General features: G+C 36.4%; 2 protein-coding genes across 2 annotated transcripts in view; one reads left to right on the top strand and one right to left on the bottom strand.

Annotated features, from left to right (window-relative positions):
* LOC112051859 (TBC1 domain family member 20) overlaps positions 1 to 13,805 on the top strand; it is a 21,389-nt gene extending 7,584 nt beyond the window's left edge. The window contains exons 5-9 of the mRNA XM_024090672.2: positions 1,768 to 1,970; positions 2,958 to 3,174; positions 3,392 to 3,501; positions 4,684 to 4,872; positions 13,738 to 13,805. Coding sequence (XP_023946440.2) covers positions 1,768 to 1,970; positions 2,958 to 3,174; positions 3,392 to 3,501; positions 4,684 to 4,872; positions 13,738 to 13,765 — 747 coding nt within the window. The 3' untranslated portion in view covers positions 13,766 to 13,805. The remainder of the gene's footprint in view (positions 1 to 1,767; positions 1,971 to 2,957; positions 3,175 to 3,391; positions 3,502 to 4,683; positions 4,873 to 13,737) is intronic.
* On the bottom strand, positions 13,802 to 23,971 carry LOC112051868 (phospholipase A2 group XV). Its single transcript, XM_052891355.1, has 6 exons — positions 23,547 to 23,971; positions 22,807 to 23,181; positions 21,789 to 22,016; positions 19,069 to 19,240; positions 18,502 to 18,624; positions 13,802 to 17,596 (listed from the first exon to the last, which is right to left on the bottom strand). The coding sequence occupies exons 1-6, from the start codon at positions 23,632 to 23,634 to the stop codon at positions 17,356 to 17,358; spliced, it is 1,227 nt and encodes a 408-aa protein (XP_052747315.1). The 5' UTR covers positions 23,635 to 23,971; the 3' UTR covers positions 13,802 to 17,355.

The raw sequence follows: 23,971 nt of genomic DNA, 5'->3' as shown, positions 1-23,971 counted from the left end.
ATAATACTCCAAAAAGAAGCCATATCACACCGGTGCTAAATAAACATAAAATCATGAAGATGAAGTCACGTAGAAGTTTGCACTTGATAATGTTAATACGGAGAATATTGCAAGGTAACCGACCCACCTACCTGTGTGAGCGACTGCTTTGGCGGAAGGATCGAGGAGTGACGCGGGTTATCAACCAATGCAAACTGGTGATTCCTAGTTATAGAAATGCAGCGTTTAGGGGATGCTTTCGTTTCGCTGCGGCTAAGATTTGGAATGACCTCCCACCTCCAATTCGTATTCAGGGTAAGATTGTTAGCGAAGCTACCTTTAAATACAAAGTGAGAAATTTTTACATTAATTCTCAAATAGAGGCAGCACGATTTATTTATAGTAAATTATGAGATAATTATTCCACAATTCTACTTCTCCTTTTTTTTCCATATATTTATATAAACTTCGTTTTTTTAGAATTGCAAAATTTTGTAAACAAATATGGCCGTATTCATCACTGACATTAGTTGTGACGTCATCCTAGGGATGGGCCGTTGATGAACTATATCGAGAATTAACTACTACTAATCGAATTTTATATCAATTGTAAAAAAATCACTTTACTTAAAAACTCACTTCTAAGTTGGCAACACTAATCACACAGTCAAAATACGCGCGATATTAACTATCTACCTCTTTCTGTTGCATATTAATTAATATCTATCAAATAACATTTTTTTCACTTGTATCTGTTTGTTATAAATTAAAAGAGTACTAAAAAATTTAGGCAGTACTTGTTAACGCATTATCTTTTTTTAACATATAAGTACGTAACTAACTAAACAGCGCTATGAAAAAAACACTTTATTCAAATTACTCAATTACGATATCGATACTGAACGGAATACATTCGATATTTACAATCGGTAAATCGTTCATTTTTAATCTGTGGTGACAATTTTACTTGGCACAACCTTAGAGAGACGAAACGTCAAATTAACATTTAAATGTAATCTGTGTGCATAATTTCGTGTTTAATTTTGTTTATTTCTAAAAATTTTGATTAAACCCTGTGTAAATTAAAATAATGTTACGTTTTTATGATTCTCCATAGGTGGATTGTAAAGAACAAAGTGTTTGTGCGTGTTTTAATAGTTTGATGGTTCTGAAAACTGTTATGAAAGTTTGGCATCGACTAAAGGGTTTGTTTATTTACCAAATAGCGCAATTCAATCTGGACATGGTATATTTTCTTTGTTAATATAATAAATTCATTGATATTTAACTCGTATTTTTTTTTTTGTATGTATTTAATATGTGTGTAGATATATGTGATTATACATATATGTATTATTATGTATTATTTTATACCTTAATGTATTATTTTTGTATATTGTATATTATTTAAGTATTGATTTTGTAAAGTGTATTTTTTTGAGTTTATGTTTATGCTATTCTATTTTTTCTTTAAAACGATATACTAGTAAGCACGGTGCACGTTAGACCGTTGTAACGGAGCAAACTGAAAATCAGCGCTGTGTACTATGCACAGCATAAGGCTGAGTTTGCGACCAGTTGCCATGTTACTAGGTAGGCGAGTAATAATAATTAGTTTCTTTTTTTCGTTTCATTTTTGTATTATAGCTTAAGCACAATAATTAAAATTAAATTGATTTTTTGTATGCCTAGTAATAAGTATGGTAATAAAGATTATTTTTATTTATTTATTATTTAACTTAATTCTTTCCAATGAGGTAGTTCCACTTTAACTTATTAATCGTATAGGGCTATCACGACGTGGCAATCACCCTCCTGCTAGTGTGCGGCGAGCGCGCGTCGTTCCCGCTGCTGTGCCGCCTGTCGTATGGGCCGGGGGCTCCGCTGGCGCCCTTCATGCAGGCCACACTGCAGCCCACGCAGCACCTGCTCAACTACGTGTTCCCCGTCATACGGCGGGCCGACGACAGGCTCGCCGACTGTCTAGACAAGTAAGTATTAAGAAGTAGTTGTAGTGTTAGCTCTGGCCACTGACAAGGTGCAGTCGAAGCTATTGGAGGAGACCTATGTCAGGCGATACTACAAACAACGGGGCATACTGTAAACGTTTTAAACGCATAACCAATGTATACGGCTGTTTGGATTATAAGGCTTCAAAAAAATATTTTTGCAGTAACTCATCTGGGAGAGTACAATGCTCCTGAACTCGAAGAGTACAAGGCAGAAATTGTGGCCTACCATGATCCTTTCATTTTGATAACTCTAGCACTCAGTAACAGTAACTGCAGAGAATAAAATCCAATGTTTTATATTCTGATCCAAGCTTAAGCCAGGGCTCCATCATCCAAAGATGTCCACTGCTGCGCCGCCTATATCCACTAACTTTGCAACATGTTTTATATTTTCAGTTCACCTAATGGGGAGTATAGCACTATCCGGTTTGAGTTCGCCATTCATTCGAGTAATCATTTTGATATTATCATTATCATCATCATAATCAGCCAGTGGATGTCCAATGATGGAGTTTCCTGCATCCATTGGCTCCATGAAACCTGTTTGACATTATTGATCTACCTAGTGGTGGTCAGTCAGTCAGCTAGCATTGCGTTTTTCAATGTGGTAACTTTTGGATTCCATCCATTGGCTCTTCTAACAATGTTTAGACGGGTTGTAATTAGACTAAGAGCCAGCGACAGCCAAGCATTCGTCATTTTATAAAAAAGTTATCAGCTCATGCTCCTACCACTGTCACTAGGTAGCTGGTTATGGACTTATAATTTATATATGGTTATAATTTATTTATATTTTCCTCGGTAGAATACGAGGAGATATATATATACCCAGTCGGCAGTCACTAAGCTTCGCGGCAAGCCTTCGCTAGAGATCTTTAAAGTTTTATTTTAAGTAGTGCTTTTCGTACTTTTATAAAGTGTCTGGCTGTCACTGATCTAACTGTAGAAAATGCCAATTGGTCCCAGGGCCGGCGTGGGCACGATGTTCGCGCTGCCGTGGTACCTCACGTGGTTCGGCCACAGCCTCAACCGGTACGCGGACGTGGTGCGGCTCTACGACTACTTCCTGTGCGCGCCGCCGCTGTTCCCCGTCTACGTCACCGCCGCGCTCGTGCTGCACCGCGCGCCCGACGTGCTGCAGTGCGACTGCGACATGGCCATGATGCACTGCCTGCTGTCCAGGGTGAGCCTACACTCCATACGACTACTTCCTGTGTCTACGTCACATAGTTTGCGAAACCTATTGCAGACCAAAAACCGACAAAAATCAAGGAACGAAACGCGCAGTGGTGTGAACACGACGTGAAACCGCGTATAGAATAAAGGCAAACTAGGTTTGCGTTTTAGTTAAACACTATTGTATTGCGCGAGAATGTATAGCGCCTTTTTTTACTTTGCAGTTACCAGATGACTTACCGTTTGAAGACATCTTGGTGACGGCGAAAAAGTTGTACGAAGAAAACGACCCCACTGATCTTGAGGCAGAAGTCAATGCTTTAGAGAAAAGAGAGTAAGTACAGGTTAATTTATCTACTGTGTTATGTTGATTTGTTATTTTTTTTTATCTGCTTAGGTTATTTCTATCTCTGGTTTTTTTTAATTGATGATGATGATCTTTGCTCTATCTCCTTATCGCAATTGATTTCCTTTTTCGATTGATTCGATTCCTTCTCCTTTTTTGAAGTTGGATTAAAAAATGTCAAGCCAAGCGCAATAGCCTCAACTTCAACCTCCACGTCTGTCACGCATGACAGTCCAAAACAGACTAACATCAATACTGGACAGTATGTTAATAGCGTTCAGACAGTAGTAACGACTGTGAGGTGGACATGTGCCATGCCTCGGCCAGCATGTAGCATTCGATATATTTTTTTTTGTTGAGGAGGAAAAATTTTCTACGGACTTCGGCAAAACATTTTCGACTGGCACAGACTAAAATATAACCTTCTCTGTACTCTAAGTTTACCACAAGACCTCAATGCATTTTTTCGATCCTCTAAAGAATTTTCTCTATTTTTCTTCTCATAATTTTCTCTAGCTTCGCTTTTCCTCATTGACTCTTTTATCATTTTTCTGTTTATTATCATCATGTCATCATACAAAAATGTTTTTTAACTCAGTACAAAAGGGATACCTCTTAAATGTTATTTTTATCTTTAGATTATACTGTTTTTTTATGGTTATATTAGTTTAATTCTGTTCATAATGTAAGTGTGTGATAGATCCATATCTATATTTTCAAACGCAAATCTAAAACAGTTTTCTCCCTAATTAGTCTAATTATTAACCTATTTATTATTCTTTTTATGTATCTATTCGAGTACTAAATTACGCATGTTACCTATAAGTGGGTCTATGACACAACAACTTCACTAATCTATGTTTTTGTAAAACTCAATTTTAATTGTCATAACCTGTTGGTACCCTATAAAATAAATAAATAAATTATATAATCATGATGAACTTCCAAAATTCAAAATTCATTTATTTCAAGTAGTCTCAGTTTACAAGCACTTTTGACACGTCAGTTGACTATTTGTAAAGATTCTACCACCGGTTCGGAAGGCAGGTTCTGCTGAGAAGATACCGGCAAGAAACTCAACAGTTGCTCTTTTGAAAAAGTCAAAAACGTAAGTTCCGCAAAGTAACGCCTGCTTCTATCCAATATTTAGCATATAATGTCTGCACACAGGGAAGAGCAGCGCAAGTTGGACCAGGAGCGCATGAAGCGGCGGCAGGCGGGCCGCGTGGCGCCCCGCGGCGGGGGCTGGCTGGGCGCGCTGCCCGCGGCGCTGCGGCGGCCGGCGGGGCGGCGCGCGGCGCTGGCGCTCACGGCCGCGCTGTTCGCCATCTACGTGTACTACCGGCCCGAGCTGTTCAGGTAGCGGCACGCCTATCAGTTTGTGCTCTTCCACTTCTAGGCCTGCGACGAGAGATGAGTGTGCCAGACATCTGTATTTTTTTTTTAGGAATATTTCGTAATCGGGAAAGACTTTATTAGGTATGGCAATCTCAGACCAATTATAGAAGGACATGTATCGTACTCATAGTCACGAACAAAATCGTCTGTCATTTTCTGAAGAAAACGAGCTTAGATTTGGTATATATCTTATACTAAACTAGAAGTTTTTGCCCGTTTTTTACACAATTCAATTACACAAAAGGGTATTTTTACGGTGTTCTTTAACTACAACTATTTAACATCGATGCTATAGATACTGTTTTTATAATTGCATTAGATCGTTGATCATATACAATAATTGGTCTGAGATGGCAATAGACCAACGGGGCGGGGATCGAAACTACATCCCTCGGCGATGAGTCTGACCGTTCTTGACCTATTGAAGCTTTTGCATTGTACCTACCTGTTTCACAGTTTCCGGTGTTAAATATTTAGGAATTACAAAAAATCGAAGCACTGTTTTAACTCTCGTCACATGACGATTTCATCATTCACTTGGATAGCGATGTCGCTCCTCATCTCACGAATGGCTGAAGTGTAAGTACAAACTGATGTGTAGTTATAGTTAGCGCTTACCGCTTAATTATTATAATTAAATGTTACCTAATGGATAAATGTAACCGCATACAGTTAGGTACGGGTGTGTTGAACTAATAAAGAGACAGCAGAGGACAATAGCGCTATTCTATACAAAAGATTTTATAACTCGACATTGTAAATTTCGAATTCGTCGTATCTCTGTCTAATACGATACTATAGAAAAAGATAGACGAATCTGGATCTGTAGCCATGTAGTACGTCGTTTCTCCCTCTGCTAACGCTTCGAAAACTATCAAAATGTATGGGAATGACTGATCCGATCGACAACTTGATAACGTGACCTGTCGATAGCGAATGTTATTCCCATACATTTTTTTTAATTATCGAATCGTTAGTGTTTGTAGAAAGAGATTCGACGTGCCACATGGCTACAGGCCCTGAGCTGTAAAAAATCGTTGCAGAATAGCGCCACAGTTACTTAAAATGTAAGGCTGTTCTCTACTCTCTGCAGTTCTTTTTTTTTAGTCGGTAGAAGTTCTTCTCTACCTCTACTTGTAGGCCTAGGATGCGCGCTGCGACATATATTGTGATGAGAAAAATACATATTGTCGACCAATAGTGGCGGCATCGAATCTATCGCTCTCTCTTTCGTTCCATCGCATCGAAAGAGAGAACGCGGTTCCGTCGCTATTGGTCGACACTGTCATTTCTCTTGTCGTCGTTGCTGGGCCTACAGGCTTGAAAGATGTCCATGGTGGACTTTGTATTAAGTTGTTAAAAAGGGACCTATAGCTACTGTAGATAAGTTTGCTTCTACTTGTCTAAACAGACTAATAAAAAGAAAAGAGAGAAATGAAAATCTTTTAAATATTATTATGTTGTGGGTGCCAGAAATATTTGAATTTCTTTCTTTTGTTCTTTAATCCTTCTACAATGAGTATAGGTAACTTTAAATTGTATTGTAAATTATGCAGCAATGTAAAGCTTAAAATATACTCAGAGGCATAATTATTCGTCCAATTTAATATGACGCGAGTATATAAAAGTGGGCGGATAATTGTGCCTCTGAGTATATATTAGAATAGACAAATTTGATTGTTGATGGACGTGCAATAAGGAATAACTTAATATACTTAACTGCCTTTACTAGAGTAAAGTGAAGCTTTTTGTACAAGTGAATAAGGTTAACATTGTTTACGAGTATTTTTAACAATAAACGAGCTAACATTTATTCAAAACCACTACTATATACTTAGATAAGTTAAATATGCTAATATACAGAGTATAAGATATATTATTGGACAAAACGCAAGTGAACAAAATATCCTTAGGGTGACCAAGTAGGTAATATTTATTTTTTCGGATTTTTCAAACTGATTCATGATAGACAAATTTGAAAAATCCGAAAGAAAATATAACTTGGTCACCTTAGAGATTTTTGGAAAACTATTCAAATTAGTTTTAGATAATTAAGATCTACCATTTGCGTAATATCCATTAATTACGGGACACCCTGTATAATGCTATTGAAATATGAAGATCGGAAAACATATGCGCCGATTTGAGCATCGATAACTAAATGTACTCAAAATGCAATTAAATTACTATTATTTAAATAAATAGAAGTTTAGGTGTAGATGTAAATTATTTATTGTTCTCAAAAAAGATTGTATACTATAATAGTTATATCTTACGAATACCGTTTAGCTGTCTTGTTAAAAATTTAGTATTTTCCGTTAAGTCTGTATGCAACATTAGTTTAAACAAATTAATTGAATCAAATTAATTATTGAATTTAAGATTTAACTCTATTGTCGTAGAGGTGTGAAATAAATTGACAGCAACAACATTTAACTTTAAAATAGTCTATGGTCGTAAAATCAGTCCGAAGTTCACTCTGTCAAGTGCATTTCAGCTAAAAACACAATAAGTTACCTACAAAGCGGTTTACCCTCCCTTATGAAGTGACTTGCACTTCAAAAACTTGAAAAACTTCAATTGTTGGTGATCTTAGTACTACATCTGAAGCTGGAACTTACAGAATAGATTAACTATAAAAACATACGTTTGTTTTGACATAGGGAAGTAGGCTTTCATTCAATTTTTTTTTTGCCCCCCCCCCCCCCCCCCCCCCTACAAACTCTTGGTAGTCACTACTTTATAGGTTAAATGGTATTCGTGAAGTAGAAGGGCTTTTTATTATATTTAAATTGTGATATTTTTTAATTTTAAATTATATATTAAGTTCACGAAAGTCAATTGTCACCATTCCTCGTTAGTGAAATGTTAGATCATAATTAATTTGTATAAAATTATAATTGCAATTAAATTATTAATTAATTTATTCCCTTTTTGTGTTACTATGAAACAAGAAGAAACGTATTGATTGGTTTAAATCTGTACTAATATTATAAAGAGGTAAAGTTTGTAGTATTGTAGGGGATAATGTCTGGATACACTGAGCTGATTTTTAAAATTCTTTTCCCACTAGAAAACCACGTTATTTGTGAGTGTCATAGGTTAACTATTATGCCCATATTCTTACGGGAACAGGAACTACGCGGCTGAAATTAGGAAATTATAATAGTTTCTGTTAGTATATATCAATGCTGATCTATAATTTAATAAGTCATGTTATTATGATCGAAAATTAATGGTGTATATTTTACTGATAAGTGCATAATTATAATACTTTGTATGTTGTTTCTGTATGTTTGTTTGCACTTCATTTTAAGGAAAAAATGTGACTATTATGATCTAAATGTGTGAATGTATAACTTTATTTGTTTAATTGTAAGGGGTTTTTTTTATACTGAGGTTAATTTATGTAAGTACTTTATTATTAATAAAACTAAATTAATTTTTAAAACTAATTAAGATACGAGTTAATTTGTACATTAAATTAATTTTGTCCGAAGCATTTCCATTAGATTGTTAATGAAATAAATAAAATAAACGATTCATGAACAAACGTTGTAGATAAACCGCATAGGTCCTCGTCAGGCGTGCTAACATGCGACCAAGTGTAGAGAAATAGACAAAATATCGTCCAATGGCGGCGGAGTTAACCCTGTCCCACAGAATAAAGATCATACAGAGTTGAGTCTTTACAAGCAGCGTGGTGAAAGCGGTGAAACTCATGGAAAAAACAAACGTCACGCGTCTCCTTGACATCCGCATAAACAAACTTTTTCATAATTTGTATTCAAAAATTTAAAACTAACAACAATTACGTTAATTAATATAATAATCAATACCAATAAAAATACTCCATCTTATTTCATTCGTTTTTGTAAACAGTTTTTTAAATATTTAAAAACTTATGACGCCATTTTTCTTGAATAATATTAATAATAATAATAATAATAATAATTTATTTATTCATGAGAAAGTACAGAAGGTTTACAGAACTTGCTATAGACATACATACTTTCTACCTTGACAGGTGTATGAATATTAAAAAATAATATTATACTAACTAATAATTCCATAATTAAATATTCAATCGGTGAACATGGTATAAATAAATAAAAAAAAAAATACAAGTACAATTAGCATAATTTGACGAAGCATTCTTAACATCAAATATAAATAATTAATATACTATCAGAATCCATTAAAATTAAACAATGTCAATATAAATGCTATGTCAGGTGTAATGCAACATTAAATCAATCAATGTCATATAATTAAAAAAATGAAGTCAAAAATTAAAAATTAATGTCAGAAATTAAAATTAAAATTGTCAATAATTTATAAGAAAATCATAACTGATTATTTATTGTTTCATTAACGTATTTATTGTTGCATTCAGAATTTGTCATTTAAAAAGTCTTTTACACAGTAATAATTTTTATATAATAATAATTTCAATAAATATTTTTTAAAAGACAAAAATGACATGTCGTAACTGTGCGGTGGCAACTTATTATAAATACGTATAGCTGAGCAATACACATTATCCCTATACAAGGCCAAGTGTTGGTAGGGTACACATAATTTATTTTTGAGCCTTGATTCTGGGTTTAATTCTGATTTAAACATGAAATATTCGGGATTCTTTTTTATTAAAATGCAGATTTCAAATATGTACAAACATGGAAGTGGTAGAATTTTTAGCTTCTTAAACAAAGGCTTGCAGCTATCCGTCCAATCAGCATTACATATAGCCCTCATGCAACGTTTCTGTGCCTTAAATGCTAGATGCGCTTCAGTTGAATTACCCCAAAGTATCAATCCATATCTTAATAAGGAAGAGGCGTAACCATGATATGCTAGAATTGCTGCATCCACAGATACAACTTGCCTTATGCGTCTTAAGGCATATACATATTTGTCAATTTTTAGAATAAGTTGTTGAATATGAGCCTTCCAATTACAAAACTTATCTAATGTAATACCTAGAAATTTATTTTCATCCACTTCCTGAATGCACGTATCATTTAGTTTTATATAAATCTTTTGTAGTTGAGATTTATAAGTTTGAAATCGCATTATATTCGTTTTGCCCATGTTAACATTTAAATTATTATTTTTAAGATATTCCACCACACCTGTTATTGCACCTTTTAATTCACTTTCAATATTTTGATGTTGTTTACATTTAATTAACAGAGTGGTGTCGTCTGCGAAAAGGATACATTCATGATTTGTTGTATTAGGCAAATCATTAATGTAAAGGAGAAAAAGTAAGGGTCCAAGAACACTGCCCTGTGGTACTCCAAATCTATTTTCTCGATAACACGATCGAAATATTATTTTAGTAGTACCGACAATGTTACAAATTTCAACACATTGTTTCCTATCCCTTAAATACGATTCGAACCAATCATGTGCTGGTCCTCTTATGCCATAATGTTCCAGTTTCTTGAGAAGAGTATTATGTTCAACAAAGTCAAACGCTTTGCTCATATCAAGGTATACTGCTATAGGAGCTACACCTTCATTAAGGCTTTCTGTCACACTTTTGATTAATGAAAAGCACGCTAATGTAGTAGACTTATTTTTCCTAAATCCAAACTGTTCAGTTTTCAAAATATCACAAGTCGACAAAAAGCTGTATAATTTATTGTATTGAAAGTTATGATGCGACGGTTTGTGTCGTACTGACTCGAGAATGTATTCGTTTTTGAATTTCGTATTTAAAGTGGCTACGACACCGTCGTGTTCCATGCGCTCCAGCTGCCTATTATTCTTAATCTCATCATCAATGAAAAAGATATCGGTGTTTCTGGCTGCACCGCTATTGGTTGAATTTTGTCTATTTCTCTTCACGAGATTATCTCGTTGGTTGCTTGTTAGTGTTAGTGCAGATTAACAAGGGTGCTGGTTATTACGACAGAGGGCAATGTGTGGGAACGGCAAGGTTCATTATTAACAAGGGTGTGGATTTTCATCCTACTCCAATAAGTCTTCTTCTTCTAACGCCCGCTTCTGTCTTAGATTGCATCATCACTTACTACCAGATGAGATTGTAGTCAAGGGCTTACTTATAAAGAACTAGCGGGCGCCCGGGACTTCGTCCGCCCTTAGACCTCCTCAATCCGGCCTTCTCGCACAATCCGTTCTTAGTGGACATCTACTAACTACGAACTACCTCCCTGCCAAATATCAACTTGGTACGTTGAGCGGATTTCGAGGTATCGTGAGGAACTTTCGTATTTATATATTACGACTAGCGGACCCGGTCAAGCTTCGTTTTGACGTAAGTGCACTTATTCTCTATCCCTACTCTACCCCTACCCTGCCCCTACCCTACCCCTACCGCTTGACTCTTAAACGTTTGTATGGGAAAAGGGCAGTTTTTAGGGTTTTCCCGGAAATTATTTGATTTTTTCTCACCTTTTAAACCTTCCCTATACCTCCACGAACATTTCAAGACCAAGATAAGATTAATCCGTTAAGCCGTTCTCGAGTTTTAGCGAGACTAACGAACAGCAATTCATTTTTATATATATAGATTCCCAGAGTTAATGACGTATCCCGTACCACTCGCTCCTCTCTGTCGTCATAACTATGGAGTATGGATCACTTCAAAAACCATATTTTTATTATTATTATGTGGTATAAATTACTTATTGACAGTTGTATAATTAATCTGTAAAATTCCTCAACTTGTATACTGCCACAAACGTTTCTGACCCGGTGGCTGAAACTGGACCTAACGTCACGGAGGTGGCCATTTTGAAAAATATTATACAAAACATTATATTGTTTATAATGTTTATTATTAGTTTCTTCATTATCACTAGGTTGCCTGGAAAAGATCACTTTTTAACCGACTTCCAAAAAGGAGGAGGTTCTACGTTCGGCTGTATGTATGTTTTTTGAAGTATTTTTCAGATAGCATTGTGCATTTTTGTATTGTATGTTCTTTATGGTGTACAATAAAGTGTATTTTCTTTCATTCGTTCTAAAGCGCGACAACTTCGACCGGGCCAGATAAGTTTGTGGCACTATGTGTAACATTTAGCTCTAAATATTTACCTTTTTTATTACCTACTTGCTTTAGTCAATGCCGAGTCTGTATTATCGCCTTATATACATAAAATATTAGGGGTTAAAGTATGAAATTGCCGATTTGTACTGAAAATCTAAATTGTTTATTTTTTAATTTTTAACAAATTTATTTAATCAAAATAGTTGCCATTATTATCTATACATTGCTGCCATCTAATGGGAAGGTCATTAATGGCTTTGCGATAGAACTCCGACGATCTAGACTGCACAAACTGTGTGAAAGCATTTTGTACTGCCTCCTGGGAAGAAAACTTTGTCACGTAGATAATTGTCCAAATCACGAAAAATATGGTAGTTCGTTGGAGCAAGGTCTGGTGAATACGGAGGATGACGAATAGTTTCTAACTGCAGTTCCTGAAGGGTTAAAATGGTTTCTCGTGCTGTGTGAGGTCTCGCGTTGTCGTGGAGCAATAATGGTGAAGATCGATTCATGAGTCGGGGCTGTTTAACTGCTAGTTTTGTCAACATGGTTCGGAGTTCGGCACAATAGACATCTGCCGTTATTGCTTGACCAGATCGGAGAAAACTATTTTCCCTATTTTCCGGTTATCATAAAGAATCCACTTTTCATCACATGTTACAATTCGATCCAATATTCCTTTATCTCTGTACCGGGTCAACAAGGCAACACAAGTTTCAACACGCGTTTCTTTCTGCAGATCAGTCAAATCATGAGGCACCCATTTTTCGTATTTTTTTATTATATTGATTTGACGCAAGTGAGTCAATATTGTGGGTAAGGTAACGTTAAACCATACCGCTAATTCCTTAGTTTGACTAGGATCGGCTTCCACTATCTCTCTTAATTCATCGTTATTCACCTGTGTGGGCGGTATTCCTCGTGGCTCATTCTTTAAGTCGAAATTTCCATCACGAAAGCGTTTAAACCAAAATCGCACGGGGCGTTCATTAGTAGACCCCTCTCCAAACGCAGCATTGATATTGCGGGCTGTTTCTGCCGCGTTAGTTCCGCGTCGGAACTCGTATTCAAAAATCACTCGAATTTTCGCAGTATTCATCTTTCTTGTCTAAATTGAATAACAAAAATAATTGAAAGCCGATATTCAAATGTTTCACATTTTTTAAAAAAAGAACATCATAGAAACCATTTGAAAAAAGTTTCATTCGAAAAACCATGAAGATTCTATGTCAATTCAAAAAACCTATTGCAATAAAACGGCAATTTCATACTTTAACCCCTATTATTATTGTATTTCTAGTTCCTTTTGTTTTTATATTCACGGTTATTTTCATGTTGTAGTGCAAGTAAAGTAAGATATAGGTTGGGCTTTATTTTAATGTTCGGCATAAATAAGTTCAGATTCGGCATTAAGGCGGAGACATACTTAATACACCTAATAATTAAATTTCTGTCACAAATCTGTAGGCTTAACATGCGACTAACGACAACTAGGGAAGAAAAAGAGCTTTCGTTACGGTAGGATGAAAAGAGCTTACGGAGAATTACTTGCGATTCGATTGGTCGATTTGTCTTTACGAAATAATATGTCGTGGGCCACATGTTGGGTCTACAGTCTTTTGTACAGTATGTTTCCGGTGTGGTATAGGCGACTGTTTATCTTGGTTAAGTTTGAAATAGTTGATGTAGTGGGTGATGTAAGTTTCTATATTACATATTTATTACGACTATGTGTTTCATTGCTTTACTTAAAGCTGGCCGCACATTTGTGAGCGTATTATAAATACCTTAATGTTTACTTTCAGGAATCGGGAGGACAGTCCGGATTTGTAGGAAGTGTTGTGTAGGGTGACAATAAAACTTGTTGAATGTTTTTAAATTCTTTATTTATTTCATTTATTATTATTTTTCACGCGTTATGGCGAATAAATTAAATACGTGTTTACCTTTAGTAAACATGTAAGCAATTTGATGTCTCGAAATTATTATGACTACATTATTTTAAGTCATAATTAATTCATAAACAAAATAAATTCGTGGATTAAAACACACAAAGGTAAATTTATACTAATATCATATATCTATCACTGAAATATAAAAATTATTATTTAACTGAGCTTCAACAATATTTGGATTATATCCATATATTATGATTTTTTATATTATTTATTAAATAAACTAAAATTATTTTTTAAAACATTGAATACTGAAACGCCACTTATTTGACGGCATCGTGAAGAGTATCTTCACACTAGAGTTTCCTAAACGTCTAATAAAACGTACTTACTGTATAATTTTGCTAAGCTAACCAGCTGGCCTATTCACTATTTTAGTATTTATTATTATCAACTTATTAAAATTAACATCAAATCAATTGAGAAATGTCATCTACCTACTGCATGATACCCACCAGTAAGCACCGGATGACATTTATTACATAGAATCTCAATTTCGTATATGTCAACTAGCATATTATATCCAAGCTAGTGAATAAGCCTGCAGGGGTGCTTACCACAACCTTTCAAACCATCATGACTTCTGCCCATCTTATTTAAGAGTAATGTTCAGTAAGTGATGGATATTGGATAATGGATTTATAGCTTGGCAAATTCGTTCGTAACACTCCCAATGGACCGCGCGTGCCGGGATGGGGTAGCGATGACCCGCGCAGTCCTTTCCCCCCGTCGCCCGCATATCACGGGAGTATCATCAACAAACTTGCCAAGCTATAACGAAATTGTTGATGTCCAAAATCGTTTTACGAAACAATCCTGCTATAAGCTTAATGGCGTCAGGGTACGAAATGTCAAAACATTATGGATTCGTATCGTAAGGCCAAAGTACATAGGCGCGATAAGTTTACAATCAAAAACTCTAGTGTGAAAAGGCTGCAAGGGCCGAAAAAAACAAACAAGTTGTAAAACAAAAATAAATATATTATGCGTTTCAAAATCCGGGAGAATACCTTAAAATTATTACTTCTTATTTTACAAATACATAAAATAAATCGAGAGCATTTCAAATGAGAAGTCCATGTATCACAGCCATAAAAGCTTGGATTGCTCAAAGTTCGAGTGACTTGAGAAATGCAATATAATAAAATGTCATGCTGCATCACTATGGGACGCTTGTCTTAGGGCCGGCGTATACCTGACTGCCATTGGTACGTTGGGGTAAAAGATACCAACCATTTTCATACATTGAGAGACAAATTTAGACATTAAATAATAATATCACTTTAAGACCGGCAGCAAACACTCGTTTTCCGTATTTTTTTACTTTTTTTATTCTTTACAAGTTAGCCCTTGACTGCAATCTCAACTGACGGTAAGTGATGATGCAATCTAAGAAGCAAGCGGAAGCGGGCTAACTTGTTTGGAGGAGTATAAAACCAAACCAGAACGCTAAATCGCTTGGCGGTACGTCTTTGTCGGTAGGGTGGTAACTAGCCACGGCCAAAACCTCCCACCAGCCAGACCTGGATCCATTAAGAAAATCGACCCAGCCGGGGATCGAACCCAGGATCTCCGTCTTGTAAATCCACCGCGCTTACCACTGCGCCAAGGAGGTCGTCAAAATGCGTATTTGTTTTCCTTAAAGTACTGATAGACTTGAGCATTCACTTGTAACAGAACATCGGGCATTTTTATATTTGTGGAACTGAAGACGAGCCAAGCATAGAGCCAAATATTGCTACGAACATCTTGAGAATTCTCTCTCGCTCGATTCTATCAAGCAAATCTGCTCGCTAGAACGCTCGCTAAAATGATCTCGTATTTTTTTCTGTGATGAAACATTCGTGCGAATGCTCAAGTCTATCAACACCTTGATGCGTAATTTCGATTTGGAATTCCGTGAGATTACCGCAGACGTTATTCCTCATTCGGAATGTATATTGTCGCAAAGGGCTCGCATTCTTTACGTACGAGCGGAATTGGTTCCGTTCGGAAAAAACGTACTTGTGCGTCATTTAATGTATTTTATATTGATTTTATGCATTCAGTTTTCCGAATACGGAAAACGGGGAAAACGAGTGTATGCGACCGGCCCTAGACAGGTTTTTCATTGTAGGTACTTTTTGGTAAGTACCTATATTAATAAATGCATGGTTTTAACTAAAAACTCAATTTAAAAAATATTAACAATTTGGTGATTTTGATTTGTTTTAAAAATAAATCAATTTTCGTCATTCATTTTTTTTTCTGTATTGCGTACTGGGGTCAAAATGGTCGGTCTCCTTTGATTATATTTCTCTATACAATGAGAAGGTGGGCAAGATTGGCTAGTATTAATAATTGAAATTCAAGAGTCAAAACACGTTAGCACAAATAAACTTAATAAATAAGCTTTTTAATATTTTTTAGAGGTAGCGTTTATTGCACAAAAATTGACTATTATTTCATAATATTGTTTTATATTCTCAAGGATATAAATACATTGAATTTTAGGATGACAGTTCTGCTAAATATTATATTAATTTGATTTTTTGTCAAATAAAATAAATATGCAAAATAATTCATTCCTTCCTTAAAACTACACTAATCTGGATACATAATACATTACATATAAAACCACTATAACCAATAAAGTTCGAGTAGGTAATATTTACATTATATTTGACTATTAAAATTACTGATATTTTGTAACCCAGATCCACAACATTTCAGAACCATAACCCACTATCCTTATACAATTTAAAATCTTTTAATGCAAATTATGCTACATAATATAATTTTTAACTTTATTGTTATCCATTGATGAATAAACTGGAAAAAGTCCGAGATTTATAAAATTTATTAACCTTAAAATTTTCCCATTATTTCTTATCTATTGCAATACTTATTTGAATTGGAAATTAGAGCTCATTTAGCGAAAACTTGAATATAAATATTTTTATGGAAGTGTTTTTTTCCAAGTTATTCAAAAATTGCTAAATGCCACAATCCATAATCAGATACGGTAAAACTTTCAAAGGAAATTCTACCTTATTATGACTCTGGCATGTAAGTTAACCAAAATGGTGGTCATCTGCGCAGATACAATTATAAACCAGTGTTAAAACCCGTGCTGCATGGTTGCCCAGTATATTAAATAAAAAATGATTAAAAATTTGGCGTTTTGGCGATTGAATTGTGGCGCTAACACCCGAAAATAAGGACCTATAGCCATGTGGCAAGCCATGTGTACAAACGCTAACGCTTCGAAAACTGACAAAATTTATGGGAATGACACATCCGATTGACAACTTTATCACGTAAACTGTCGATAGTGAATGTCATCCCCATACATTTTATAAGAGTTAGCGTTGGAAGAAAGAGAATCGACATGCCACATGGCTACAGTTTACTGCTTATTGATCAACTTACAGGCCGCTTACTATACCTACAATCTAGAGATCATTAACTTCAGTATAACTTACTGCTCTAATCAATCTTCATAACAGCGGTGATGTAGTCGGTGACGCGCGGGTCGTGCAGTATCTTGAGGTGTTCGGCCGCGGCTAGTGGCACGGACTTGATGGGCCGCTTGTTGACGGTGGAGCCGAACCGTCGCTTGCCCCAGCGCTCGCAGGCGCTGAGCGAGCGAAGGTTGACGGTCCCGTCGCCGTCTCCGGAGACGAGGGTCGGTGACCCGTCCAGCCACGTGCCTGGCTTGTACACTAGCCTGGAATATTAAGTGCTAGTTAAATTCACAGGGGGTGGGCCGGGTGGTCTAGCCTATAATGGACTTTGTGCCCACCCAAGAATTTTGGGCTACCAATATGCAATACTATTATTTCTGTTATGATACTAATTATAGACTTGATGTCTGGGGCCAGGCCCACCCTAGGAAAGAATCCTAGATACGCCAATGGTTAAATTTAACCATAGCGAAAGAGATAATTTGAGGATAGTATCCTCAACAAGGAATCCTCAACAAACATCTCCAATACCACATCCTTCTTGCGACGGTCCTATGGACGCAAGGACCACGTTTGCGCACCACAGAGAAAGATTGGAAATACATGACATTTCTTAAGTCGAACTTTAGTAGTTTTGGTGATCCTCCTATGTTTGATGAAACAGCTAGAAGAGTCAGTCAACTCACTTTTCCACAGTGCAGCTCCACGCCGGGCGCGGAGAAGTCGCGCGAGTACTTCTCCGTGTATGCAGTATGGATGAAACAGCTAGAAGAGTCAGTGAACTCACTTCTCCACAGTGGAGATGTTGTACCCGTAGAGGCAGTGCAGCTCCACACCGGGCGCGGAGAAGTCGCGCGAGTACTTCTCCGTGTATGCAGTATGGATGAAACAGCTAGAAGAGTTAGTGAACTCACTTCTCCACAGTGGAGATGTTGTACCCGTAAAGGCAGTGCAGCTCCACACCGGGCGCGGAGAAGTCGCGCGAGTACTTCTCCGTGTATGCAGTATGGATGAAACAGCTAGAAGAGTCAGTGAACTCACTTCTCCACAGTGGAGATGTTGTACCCGTAAAGGCAGTGCAGCTCCACACCGGGCGCGGAGAAGTCGCGCGAGTACTTCTCCGTGTATGCAGTATGGATGAAACAGCTAGAAGAGTCAGTGAACTCACTTCTCCACAGTGGAGATGTTGTACCCGTAGAGGCAGTGCAGCTCCACGCCGGGCGCGGAGAAGTCGCGCGAGTACTTCTCCGTGTCCTTGCGCATCTCCCACGCGTTGGGAACGTCCAGGTCACTGCACACACAGTCGTACGTACATTAAAACAAGCTGAATTGAATTTGAGTATCGGTGAGATTCGTATGGTCTAGGTGGTGGCCCTAGGTGGCCCTAGGTGACCCATTCGTAACTGGAAGGCTTCGTGTTATCCAAATAAACTTACCAGCGCCTTCCGTTTTATTACCGGTTGCTCCAGTGATTAGCCTATGTGGCTTCGTATCATTGGGGTCCTGGGTTTAGCTGTGAAATACTGAGCTTTGCCTTCTAAGAAAGCAGTGAAATTTCTTAACTAAAACTGCATATTTAAACAGCTGACAATGTAAACTCTAATCAAAATATCAATAGACAAAACTACACAATTAAACTGAAGATCTGCCCACATAAGGAGTGAGTTTTGGCATTGTAGTGAGTCATTAAAATAGGATGACGATGTAAATGATGATGATGGTGACATGCACTTACTTGAAAAGTTTCTCAAGATCATTGATGGTGTAGTTGAACTTGTCCGTTTGCACGAGCACTTCGGTCGGCTTCCAGAAGTTGGGCGACGGCAGCAGCCACGCGAGGGACGGGCATGTGATCTGCTCCGTGCGCATCGTGCTCTGACTCAGCATTAGAGAGCCCAGGTCGTCTCCTGAAAAGCATAATAGCTTGAGCAAATAAATGACATGTACCCACAGTATCAAAAAATTAATAAACCCAGCTGCGTAATTATATAGCCAACTGAGACGAATCTTATGACCCCTTATATGATGATATAATGGTTTAGACAGACTCATGACAAAGAATGAGACACAGATAGGTACGACGCCTATGTACAGCTTGGTAAATTCGTTTGTAACACTCCCGATGCCCCGCGGGCAGTCTTTTCTTCTGCCTCGCACGCATGACTTCACACCCGCGCAGTCCTTTCCCCCGTCTCCCGCGTATCATGAGAGTGTCATCAACGAACTTGCTAAGCTATAGTTACAATGACTGGGCCACTCTTGATCACGACCCGCCTAAACATGAACGATGAACTCATACGCGAAGGACGCATATGCGCTAATCTGCGTGCGAATGGTTCACGATGCACGGAATAAACACTTAGGCTTCCTTCGGCAGACAAATAAAAATTACGTGATTTTTATTAAATCATAGTAGGTCTGGATAAACGAGGCAGAATACCAGACCTAACGAATCATAATGTTTACCGCGGTCAATAAGTAACAACTCATTCGCACGAGAGTTTTTTAACGGACGTTAAAAAGGCGTTCAAATACAAAAAAATGCATTCCCAAGTATATGGTCACACGACAGCGTTTTTAAATACCTACGACGCTTTTTCATCGAGCAGCGTTACATTTACAATTTTGGGCTTTGGAAATAGACCATGAATTGAATCAAAAACGTTATAAACGCGGCAACGGTGGGATTTAACGTATCGCTTTTTTAACTATCGTGCGAATGATACCTAAGGTTGATGACATACGGCTGTACAGATAAACATAATTATGTAGGCTAGAGATAAAATGGTGATAGCTCGCGTGAGCAATAATAGGTATGCTATGAGTATTGTGACGGTATAACAAACACTATTCACTTATGTAAGGTAAGCAAAACATTTTTGTTTAATCGATCAATCTAACGATCATGTTTTTTTGGATTGTATTGGTTTTAGGGTTCCGCAAGTCAAAAACAGACCGCCAGTTACCTAACCATGGGAATATCTCCCGTAAAGTGACGCCCATAACCTGAGGCGTAAATTTTAAACTTCAAGTGATCAGACCTAATAATGTAAAGTTGTAATAATAAAATTATATGTGTTAAAAAAAGGGAATAAATTTCATCGATTTTCTCGTGGACAAGTCACAGGCGTCCTTTAGTTACTTACAGATAATGTAGCAATTAGGTATAACTCACATTTAAAATTAATACCAAATTATAAGTCATTTGAAGAGTATACAGAACCCTCGGCGTCGAGCAAATTTTATAGTAGGTATAGTCATGGATAAGAAATAATTGTTCTGTAGGTATTGGTTGTGGTTTTCCTTACTAAAACTTCTAATAAATATTGAATTGTCATGATGACTTGAATTCGCATTATTTATTTACTTACTAGAAAACCTTTTAGGTATATATTTCACAATAAATCCTATTAGAGGAATACCTATTATTTTGATCGTTTTGAAACAATTTTGTCTTTTGTCTCCCTATATAAAATGCCGAAACCACCATGATGGGTTTGAAAAGCAGATTCCACAGTGTTTTAAAAGCCACCCAGTACCTACCCTAGAGATTTATTGGTTTTGCTTACTGAAGAATATAATTCATTCAATAATCTAAAATGCAAGCACGTAATGTTTTTGCTACAAAGATGGCGTCATGAAAGTTGTTTAGTTATATCCTAAACATGAGATTAAACAATGATCTGATGCAATTAAATTTCAATAGACACGCGTCACGATTAATAATATAATTAATTAAGGAATAAACAACAGCGATTCAATAACCAAAACAACACGCAATCTAAGGAACCGGGCAACTGACATAGTAAAACTAAACAATTTTTTACTCAACCTATCTGCTATACATATTATTTTTTGTTAGTACTTTAGTGAGTAAGTATTTTTTGTTTTGAGTTTTCCCCACACCTTTGTGGTTTAAGAGTACAAAATTATGAAATTACCTAATGATACAGTCAACAATCAAGTCAAAACGAAGTGCCCCATCTATTGTCACTACAGCTTTACAACTCATTGAGCTCTACGACTTTGGTTCTCCTGTGGATCTCCTCATTTTATATTTAATTTAGAATCGCTAATCTAGCCTCTAGCCGTGATAGTGGAAATAGCCGTGATAGCCCAGTGGATATGACCTCTGCCTCCGATTCCGGAAGGCGTGGGTTCGTGGGTCCGGGGCATGCACCTCCAACTTTACAGTTGTGTGCATTTTAACAAATAAATGTCACGTGTCTCAAACGGTGAAGGAAAACATCGTAAGGAAACCTGCATACCAGAGAATTTTTTTAATTATCTGTGTGTGTGAAATCTGCCACTCCCTAATAGGCCAGCGTGGTGGATTATTGGCCTACCCAAGGCTCGAGCTCAGCAGTGAGCCAACTATGGGTTGGGTTGATTGAATCTAGCTTCAGCTAGCTGAGTTATATAAAAAGTTAGAATATAAATACTAAAAAGTCTTACCTATAGCAAATACCTTGAGTGCCTTCACAGCTCCTCCCCAGGGCGTAGATAGAGAGATCATCCGCCTGATGTACTGGTCCTTCCACGATTGTGTCTGCAGCCTCAGGAAGTGGAGCCCCATGGAGCCCCCCATGCTATGCACCAAGAGGGTGACCGCTGATTTATTGTTCATTGTGTATGTTTCTTCCACAAGGGTTTTTAACTTCACAAAGAACTCTCCATTTTCATCTGAAAATTACCAATCAATAACTTTGAGAGGATGTTTATTGAAATAAATAAATTATTTACATATAGTTCTGTTTGTTCTGTTGATGTACAGAACCCTAAAAATATAAATTTAAGCATGACATTGAGGAGGAATCACAATAAGCCTATGACAACAATAACATTAAAAAATTAAAAATACATTGTAATTATAATAAAATAAATAAGTAATTAATTGGAGATCAATTCTCTAATTAATTACTAATATAAATAATCTTAACATATGTTAAGGACAAAAAAATATTGCTTATAATTTGCTTGTCACTCTGATTGAAACAACACATAAGTAACACATTTTTATAGTAATAATGTGAATATTTGTTGTGTTGATAATATAAATTCTAAAATACTTTTGTGATCCATTGTATATGTTGAGCAGCAATTTAAGAGCAAATTGAAACTTTAAGACATTCCCTTAGAAATATAATATAAGATAAAAAAATTCCCTTGCAAATAAACAAAAAAAAAGATGCTCAAATTAGTAAATTTATTGTTTAATTCTTTGAATCACTTTAAAAGCTATTAAATAAAGTTTAACTATACTATAATTATAATGAGCAAAGATTTGATTGATTGTTTAATTTGCATTAAATAGACTCTGAAAATATTAAACCGATTTGAAAAATTCTTTCACTGTTGTGAAGCTACACTATTCCTGAGTGCTATAGGCTACATTTTATCCCCATCCCTGTGGGAACAGGAACCATGAGGGTGAAGCCGCAGTGTGTGCTAGTTGTCAATAAAAATAACTTACTTGGTGCTCTTCTGAAGTCATATGGAGCGCCTCTCAATGACACATTCCTCACGTAACCAATCTTGACTAGAGCATCACCAATAGTATTGAAGTAAGTCCCAGCTGAATCATGCGACGGGTCCAGCCACTCCACGGGCTCTGGGTTCCCCCACCCTGGAATCCGGATATCAACTCCGGGAGGGTTCTTCGTAGTGCGGGTGACATTGTCATACTCTAACTTCAGGTTGTCTACCCAACAGTCAATGACAAATGGAACCAGAAGTTCAAGGTTTAGCCAAATGTTATAATAGTCGGTGGAGGTCTTTGCGCAGATGTAATGGACTGCATTTGTTTTATTTAATTTTGCTTCTAGTTGGCTGCCACCATCACCTGGTACTAGTAAATTAAAAAATAATAGAAATTAATACTTACTATATAAAAAAAATTCTCATGTCATCTCCCTACAGGATCACTGTCTCTTATGAATGATCATTAAGTGTTGATAATTAATAGCAAAGATCAAAATTTTGGCTAAGGCTGTGAATCTCTATTGAAAGAGCAGTTTTAAATACTATACCAAGCACTATACCAATAATCAACTGGAAATTTAGAAGTTTAATCGATATTGATACTTAAATACCAATTTAATTTTTTAATATGAAATTCACTGTGGTCTGCAAGAATATTCCAGAAGTGTTAAAAATATTTTTCAAGTAACTTATATACAAAATCCGAAAAATAGAATGTAAATTAGTACTCACTTAAAATAACCGGCGATAATCCCAAGGAGTTTCGAGCCAACAAACAAAATATTAACACTGAGAAAAAGTACCATTTTATTTCCGACATATTATTATAATACTGATAGACACACGCGAAACACGAGTGGCAAACTCTAGACAACGACGGTAAATAAGTATGTGCCAGTTGCGCTTTTTACGCAATCTAATAATATTTTAACCTCACACGAGAAATGTTTATTTGTGATAAACGATGACGTGAACGGTGAAATATCGTACGATGTTAGCGGACTAGCGGAGGCTATTATGAATTGATAACAATTACGAGACAATCAGCTGAGAGAGAAAAACAAACCAAGCCAGGGCTAAACGATATTTTTATTTAAAGAAAATTGTTTCAGGAACTAATTCAATTAAATTTCGATTTTTTAAAAATAGTGCAAAGT

Source organism: Bicyclus anynana, chromosome 3 (genome assembly GCF_947172395.1).
Source record: "Bicyclus anynana chromosome 3, ilBicAnyn1.1, whole genome shotgun sequence".
NCBI lineage: Eukaryota > Metazoa > Arthropoda > Insecta > Lepidoptera > Nymphalidae > Bicyclus > Bicyclus anynana.
This window is presented reverse-complemented; position numbering and strand designations above follow the sequence as displayed.